The sequence below is a fragment of the Sardina pilchardus genome, chromosome 1 (assembly GCF_963854185.1).
Source record: "Sardina pilchardus chromosome 1, fSarPil1.1, whole genome shotgun sequence".
Classification (NCBI taxonomy): domain Eukaryota; kingdom Metazoa; phylum Chordata; class Actinopteri; order Clupeiformes; family Clupeidae; genus Sardina; species Sardina pilchardus.
Genome location: NC_084994.1, coordinates 37981196 through 37990202, shown reverse-complemented (window position 1 = coordinate 37990202; position 9007 = coordinate 37981196). Strand labels below are relative to the sequence as shown.

General features: G+C 43.7%; 1 protein-coding gene across 2 annotated transcripts in view; it reads right to left on the bottom strand.

Annotated features, from left to right (window-relative positions):
* The window catches only part of LOC134089713 (stonustoxin subunit beta-like), a 13200-nt gene extending 4898 nt beyond the window's left edge, over nt 1–8302 (bottom strand). The window contains exons 1-2 of one of the 2 annotated variants that reach the window (XM_062544167.1): nt 8078–8302; nt 6915–6940 (exon numbers count right to left, since the gene is read on the bottom strand). In XM_062544167.1, coding sequence (XP_062400151.1) covers nt 6915–6940; nt 8078–8187 — 136 coding nt within the window. In that variant the 5' untranslated portion in view covers nt 8188–8302. Of the gene's footprint in view, nt 1–6914; nt 6992–8077 lie in introns of those variants that run through there. The other variant, XM_062544160.1, reaches the window with a different exon arrangement.
* Nucleotides 8303–9007: the final 705 nt, after the last annotated feature.

Here is a 9007-nt window from a genome sequence, read left to right as displayed (position 1 = left end):
GTATAAATAGTTACAGAATGTGTGTGTGAATCAAATAAAGACTTTACATCTTGTAAAAAAAATCATTCACATTATATGAAAGCAGAGCGATAAAATGGCGATGCAAGTTGGTTTTTATGCCATCCATTAGAAAAGTGATTTAATTAATTATGTGTAAGCCAGTGGTTCTCAAACTTTTTCTTTCATTCCCCACTTTGATCAAGGGGGCTTTCTCGAGCCCCACCTGTCCATCATCGCTCTATAGAAAGTATAGGTCAAGCTCAAAATGTTCATATTTATAACGTCACTTGCTAAATATACATCAGTAGACCTAACAAATAACAGTTAGGCTACTAAAGATAAATATCAGTTCAAAAATAGAGAAAATAAAAATCTAAATCAATGACCAATAACGTCAGTTTTTTGTCATTGACAAGGTGTCAATCCTTGCTTCAAAAAAAGCTGATTTCCAATAATACAGCAAAAGGGCCAACTATATGCTACCATTGTGTTATAAATGAAGTTCAACACTCTCACAACCTCGTTCAAAATCTTATTCAGGTCAAGCCTTGACGCGAGCGCTTCCCTGAATGAAACAGTCCGTCTGTTGCGCATCGGGCACTACCCTCTTTATCACGACGATAGCATTTCTTTTACCTGCTATCGTCTGTGCGCCAACCGAGCAAAGTCCCTCACAGTTTTCCCATTTGATGTCCTGTTCTGCCAGGTAGACTAATTGTTGAGATCAATGTTGAATAGTTAATCTGCAGTGGCCCTACTTTTGGCATACTCGCAGAATAGAGTATCTTCGCCCGCTGTCAAGTTAACAAAGCGGACATAAGCAATAACTAAACCACCTTTGTAACTGTCGGTGTCCTTGTCCACTTGCAAGGCAAAACATGAGTGTTTGCGTTTGTCAAGCAGTTGTTCTTCGAGATCGCAGAACAGCAATTGTGTCGTCGGACAGATAGCCAAGATATCCTTCAATTTTACTGCGCTCGTCTCGAACATAAACGGGTTTTTTTTTGTTTCCGCTGCAATTAAAATTCAGACATCAATCATTTTTTTCGGACTATGGTTCCAGGACAGACTAACATTTTCATCTGGTCAATGATAGGCCTACAAGAGTCTAGATTACCTTGTTTGTGTTTGCTTTGTGAGATGGAGGTGCATTCTCGTAATTATCAATAAAGGAAGGCACAGGCTACAGATTAAAAAGAAATCTCCGGTTTTTCACGTCAGCTTGCGCCCCACCTGGCATGTCTCTGCGCCCCACTAGTGGGGCGCGCCCCACAGTTTGAGAAACGCTGCCTATGTGATATGCTCGCAATTGGATACTGTATTCTGTTATGCTCTGTATGTTATAGAAATTATATTTCAGTATTCTGCAAATATTTCAATAAAGAAATTCATTAAGTACATGGGATTTTAGAAAATCCTTTTTTTTAACGATAGTATCGAATTTGGCATCGAGAATCGTGTAATTTTACTGGTATTGGCACCGACTACTGATTTTTTGGTATCGTGACACCCCTAACACACACACACACACACACACACACACACACACACACACACACACACACACACACACACACACACACACAGGATGGGAGCAGGGGCAACACACCACAAAGACAAACACACACACGCACGCACACACACACACACACACACACACAAAGACAAACACACAAAAACTGTGTGTGTGTGTGTGTGTGAGTGAGTAAGAACAATGAGAACAGTGACAGGTTTAGAGAGGAGGCAAGAGGAGGAACAAACAGACACACGCACACACAGGAGGGGAGCAGGGACAAGGAACACAAAGACACACACAAACACAGTGTGTGTGTGTGTGTGTGTGAGTGTGTGTGTGTGTGTGTGAGTGTATGTGTGTGAGTGAGAACACAAATACAGTGTATGTGTGTGTGTGTGTGTGAGAGTGTATGTGTGTGAGTGAGAACACAAATACAGTGTGTGTGTGTGTGTGTGTGTGTGTGTGTGTGTGTGTGTGTGTGTGTGTGTGTGTGTGTGTGTGTGTGTGTGTGTGTGTGTGTGTGTGTGTGTGTGTGTGTGTGAGAACAATGACAGGTACAGAGAGGAGGCAAGAGGAGGAACAAACACACACACATGCACACACACACACACACACACACACACACACACACACACACACACACACACACACACAGAAAAACATAAACACACACACACACACACACACAGGAGGACACACACACACACACACACACACACACACAAAGACAAAAACTGTGTGTGTGAGTGAGTACAGTGAGAACAGTGACAGGTACAGAGAGGAGGCTAGAGGAGGAACAAACACACACACACACACACACACACACAGAAAAACATAAACACACACACACACACGCAGGAGGACACACACACACACACACACACACAAAGACAAAAACTGTGTGTGTGAGTGAGTACAGTGAGAACAGTGACAGGTACAGAGAGGAGGCTAGAGAAGGAACAAACACACACACACACACACAGGAAGGAAGCAGGGGCAACACACACCACACATACACAGAAGGGGGGCAGACACACACACACACACACACACACACACACACACACACTCTCTAAGAGACATACAGTCTCACATTCACACTCACACGGAAACAGGTCACACAAACGGGACAATACACACACACGTTCCACACGTACAAAACTACCGTATTGTAGAGCTTAGATCGGGCCCAGAAAATCAAGCCCGAACCGGCCCGAGCCCGTGCACGTTGTGTCCGAGCCCGGCCCGGCCCGACATATTAACTGTAATTATGAGCCCGAGCCCGATTTAAACCCGACACTTTTTTAAATGCGTGAGCCTTATAACTGACGTTCTCAACTACAATTACGAGTTGTTTGAACTACATAAATCTGAATTAGGCCTATCTTAATGAATAATGAAACAAGGACTAAGCATGTAAACTTCGTTGTTTGTTTATTCTGAAATGGATCACAAATGGATCCGAATGAAGAAACGCAAATGTCAAAACGAAACGCCAACGCAAATGTTGTCACTGTCCACGACTTGTTCGAAACTCTTCCATACGTCCGACTTTCCTCCAGACTTGCTCAAAGTTAATTCTCCTGATTTAATTTTCTTCTTTATATCGTCCATCTCCATGTTGCGCTTAAGCTAGGCCACACAATGTTCTGCAGCAGAGCAGCAGTGTGATGCGTGCCAGTGGAGGAGACCGTGCGCATGATGTGTTGCATTTTGTAACTTGCAACTTTGCACATTTTGTTACTTAAGCCTACTTTGCTAAAAAATATATGTAATATTTTATAATAATATATGTAATATTTTATGATAATGGCATAGTCTCCCCACCCAGTTAGGCTAATAAAGAAATTATATATTTTTAAAAAAAACACAAATGCTTGATCAAAGGCCCGACCCGGCCCGGCCCGAGGATAGTGGCGGGAAATATCGGCCCGACCCGGCCCGCGGGTCGGGTCGGGCTCGGGTCGGGCTCGGGCTCGGGCAGAGAATCTAACCTCTACCGTATTGTCTATGACTGTATGACTCTCCTGGACATCAGAAGCAATGTAATGATCAATATAAATAACAGGATTACCTGTGGATATTGTTTGTAACTCCACAAGCAGATCAGTCAACAGGTCTACTCATCGGTGGAGGAGGGGGAGACGAGGTGGCGTCTTAGCCAGACGGCAAAGGCGTCCAACCCGGCCTCCCATCCCTACCTTACTGCTGGCTAATCTGCAGTCCATGGAGACCAAACTGGATGAGCTCCACTGTTGCATCAGCTCATGCAGGGACTTGTGAGAGTGCAGTGTACTCTGTTTCACCGAGACCTGGCTCAGCCCAAACACTCCTTTTGGAGTATCTGACTATGGCATCCGTTTCATCTGCTGATAAAGTTTCCTTCTGTACTTCTCACAAGTGTTTACATTTCACCAGACGCCCCTGCTGCAGCGGCACTTGAACTGTGTGTTGTAAACAAGAGAGTCAGCACCAGGAAGCAATCCTCATCATAACGGGTGACATCAATCACTGCAACCTCAAAACAGTCCTTCCCAAGTACCACCAGCACGTCACCTGTCCCACCAGGGGCGATCAGACCCTTGACCACTGTTTCACCCCACTGAAAGGCTCATACAGGTCTGTACCACACACACACTTTGGTAAATCGGACCATTTGTTCCACAGGTACATAACTGCTGTATTGTCTATGAGCGTATGACTCTCCTGTGACCATTTGTCAGTGTTCCTCCTGCCGGCCTACAAAACCGAAGCTAAAGCGTGAGCAACCAGCAGTGAGTGAAGTTCAATGCTGGTCTGCAGAACACGAGTCTGAACTTCAGGACTGTTTTGACATAACTGACTGGTCTGTGTCCAAAGACTCCTCGGCGGAGCTGGACGAGTACGCCGATTCAGTGACAGAGTGCATCAGGTGACGGACTACATCATGGACTTGTGTGTGCATTCCCATATCGTCCGATCCTTTCCCAGCCAGAACACCTGGGTAAACAACGCTGTTTACCTGAGCCTGAGGGAGAGGACCACGAAATGTTTAGATATAAGAACTCAAGGTACACACTAAGAAGGGCAATACAAGTGGCTAAAAAACAGTATGGGAATGAGTTGGAGAATGACTTCAGCAACTGTGACATTGCCTGTGGAAGGGACTGCAGGTGATCACAGACTACTGTATAAAGCGACACCAGCTCTTACAGACACACCTGCCTTGGTTCTGGACGAGCTAAATAAACTCTATGCTCGTTTTGAGTATCACAAGTCTAAACCGGGGGATAAAGGTGCTCTTCCAGTAGGAGGAGACATCTTACAGGTCTCAGAGGGTGAGGTCGGCAAAACCTTTAAAACGGGTTAAAATTCGCAAAGCTGCCAGCGCTGATGACATCCCGTCTTGTGTATTCAAGACGTGCACCACTCAGTTGCCACAAACCTACACTGACATCTTCAACTTGTCCCTGCCCTGGTGCACAGTGCCTTTGTGTTTCACAAAGACAACGATTGTGCCAGTGCCCAACAAAAGTGCTGTGTCTTGCCTGAATGACTACCGGCCCATCGCCCTAACCTCCGTGGGGGTGAACTGTCTGGGGAGACTGGTTACAGCCTACATCAATACACACCACCCTGCTTTCCTGGACCAACTTCAGTTTCCATATACTGTACGCACAGCAGATCTGTCCATCTCCATCACCTTGCATACTGCCCTAGCTCACCTGGACAAGAAAAACACCTGTCAGGATGCTGTTCACTGACTACAGCTCTGCCTTTAACACTGTTGTGCCATCAAGAGACCTGGGTCTGAGCAGCCTCCACACGCTGTCAGAGGAGGGCTGAGTCCATCATCAAGGACACCAGCCACCCAGTTCAATCCCTATCCTCTCTTCTCTCCTCTGGTAAGTGCTACCAGAGCAAACAGTGAGCAGGAACAATGGGAACACACACACACACACACACACACACACACACACACACACACACACACACACACACACACACACACACACACACACACACACACACACACACACACACACACACACACACACACACACACACACACACACACACACACAGTAAACAGTAAGCAGTAAACAGAAACAACAAAGGGGTGGTTAATGCTACACATGACTATATTTGTAGAAGTTTAGCAACAGACAGTAACTAAGTGGGCGGGACTTCACATTGAAAAATGACCAATCACAACAGGCCCAACTCCCTTGGTTCCGTCCCCCAAACTGTCAAAAGTCAACCCACGCGAGCAAAGCTGTACTTCAAGAGAGCGAGCAGAACTCATCTTGGAGAGCGTATGGCCCCCAGCTCTTGTTTTCCTCGCTCGCTGCTGTGTCTACGTGAGTGAATTAATAGTATTTGCTCCTGAGGATGTTGTATTGCGCATGCAAGATATGACTCTATTCTACCACCATAGACCTCTGTCAACTGTCAACTGTCACCTCTGCCAACTGTCTACTCCACACACTGTCAGAGGAGGGCTGAGTCCATCATCAAGGATGCCAGCCACCCAGCTCACTCCCTCTTCTCTCTGCTTCCCTCTGGTAAGCGCTACCGGAGCATTACCACCCACACCACACCATTCAGACACAGTTTTATACCACAAGCTGTCAGAATCCTAAATGGTCAGTGACTGAACAGTTCCTTCCCCTTATTGCCCACATGTGCTGCCTTATTTCTTTTATGATATGCTATACTGGATGCATTGCCATGGTCACTACTGACTTTTTAAATTCTATCCACACGGTTAATTTCACACTTGCTATACTGCATCCGGGATGCATACTGTTTTTAGTGTTCATGTCTCATGTCCATGCGCCTGCGGTTTTATGTGTGTATAGTCGTCTTATATATTACATGTAGGTACAGGAGTTGCTGCTACAAGCTTAAACTGCTCTCCACCATTATAACTTATACACACTACCCAACAAGGAGCATAGAGCTATTGTGAATGTATAACATCTACTACATGAGTTTGAACAGGACATACAGTATCTGGAATCTAAACAAAAAATCTAGTCATCTACAGTAATATTTAATCCAATATTTCAAACTTTGCTTGCTTTTTCTATCCTCTAATTCTATTATTTTCTTCCACTCTAACTTGAGACTCTCCACATGTTAATCTGTCTCTGTTCTCAGGGGCCTCTCATGTGTCATGCCGTACTAGTTCTCTTTCTTTGTCTTCCATGATCCCTCTGATGTCTGGCTACTGTAACATGCCAACATGTCAATCTGTCTTTCTGCAGGACACCACAGACCCCCACACATGCTCTAAAGGTCTTTCACATACAGTGGTGGCATAAGGCACAGTGACATAGCTGCTTAATAAAGAACACTTCAACATCATAAGCATATAATAACACAGAGCAACACTCAACAGTAGATCAACACTTACAGTTTCTCAGTTCTCCACGGGCATGTCTTTAAAGGAGAGAGAGAGAGAGAGAGAGAGAGAGAGAGAGGGAAAGGGAGAGTAAATTAAACAAAGTCAATTCTACCATTATTAGAAGACAATAATCTTCACCACCTTGAATGTTTTAAATGGCAAAACAATGACATTGCTGTGTTATAAGAGCATTATGCCACACAAAGCCTTGTTGTCAGTGACTTAGCAGGCGCAGACAGTGAGCGTTTTCAGATTACATCATGGCCCTCATTAGTCATCTAACTCTAAACAATGAAACTTAAGAAATTGCATTGACATTCAACCTGACTGTTATATACTGTACTGTAGGCCCTTTAAAGTCTTTCTGTCAGTGACTCTGCAGGTGTATTCTAAACTTTGTAGTTTATTTTCAGAGTACATTATATCCGTCAGTAGTCATCTTATTACAAATAATTCACTAGCTCATGATCTGAAATTTGCAAAAAGACATGCGGTAGCAAAGCGTGTTTGGCGAGGTCCCTGACCAGGTCCTGAAGTGTTTTGTGGGTGCGTGCAAGAGTCAACTGTGCAGGCAGAAGTCATGCAGGACCCCGTCATACACCCCTTTATTCTGAACTAAGGAAGACTGGAGGTGTGAGGGGAGAGAGTGAGCAAGTTAAGCCGATGCTGCTGCTTTGGCAGTTACAGTATGCTTTTATCTGCTATTACTGTTTGATTTTGTTCATATAAAGCACATTGAATGACCTCTGTGTATGAAATGCGCTATGTAAATAAACTTGACTTGACTAGTAATTACTCAAGCTCATTATTATGCCATGTAAACAGCAGAACATTTTGACATCTTTACGTTTGTAAGACCGACTGACTAAAGACAGAGGCATGGCAAATTCCGTTGCGCTCCTCCTGAACTTGAGTTTGTAAACACCATTTAATGAAACTGATGAAATTGAAACTTCAACTGCATCAACATGCTATAAGGTATCAGTGACTCAGTCATATCAGACATTAGACTGGACTCTGACATGACTACCATGACTCTCAACACACTCCTCACCTAACCCATTTTTACTACTGGGTAGAAAAAAAACACTGACATAATGTTGTGTGGTAAACATACTGGTACTATATATCGAAGACACTGCTTAAAAGCCTGAGGAAAGTCAAACACAAACCTCAATGTCTGCAGTTTACTGTTGATGTGACTTTTCAGTGAATCTAGAAGCTGAATTCCAGTGATGCTTATGTGATTGTCACTCAGGTCCAGTTCTGTCAGGGAGACCATGTGGTGCACAGCAGAGGCTAAAGCCTCACAGGATTCCTCTGTCAGTTTACAACCAGCAAGTCTGCATAGAGTGACAAAGAGTGCAAAAGGCAGAAAGGAATGATATCATTTAATTTGATCACCTGTGTAAATCCCCACGTTGTTCAAGTTCATATAATCATACAATATACAATATGTTACAGCAGGAGTAGAGATGGGCAACATAGACTTAAAACTATACCACAATGTTATGATATGCTATTTTGGTGATAAGCATATCAGTGATGGTATGGAAATAGTACTATTCATCAAAGCAACGCCACATTTGTCTCTTGGAGTTCTTTTTTATTGCTATCGTTTCTTATTTTAAATAGGATAACTCATTCGACCTGTGACTCCAAACTATTCCTCATCCTCATTTTCATTGTAATGATTATTATAAAATGCTTCATTTTAACAATAATATGATCAATAATCAATAAAACAACCCATAAGCACTGGGAAGTACATCACTGCCCTCAACTCAACCAGCCCTGATATCAGGATGCTCTTATGTGTTCATAGATTAGTTACACACAGTGTTCATGGGTCTCCAGGACCCACATTATTATTGCCTGTTTAGACTAGTAAACCACCATATCAGTTTATACACGTTTATACTACATTGTGTAGTTTCACCCAGCTCACCAGGAACATACCAGATTCAGAATGATATAAGTTGATGCTGAGGAGATTATGGGCATGAATTAGTTTGGCCTTCAACAGAGTATCAACAAAGTATCAGACTATTTTGGTGTGTAGGAAACAAACACAGCCCATCACTCAAACTCGGGCGATATTT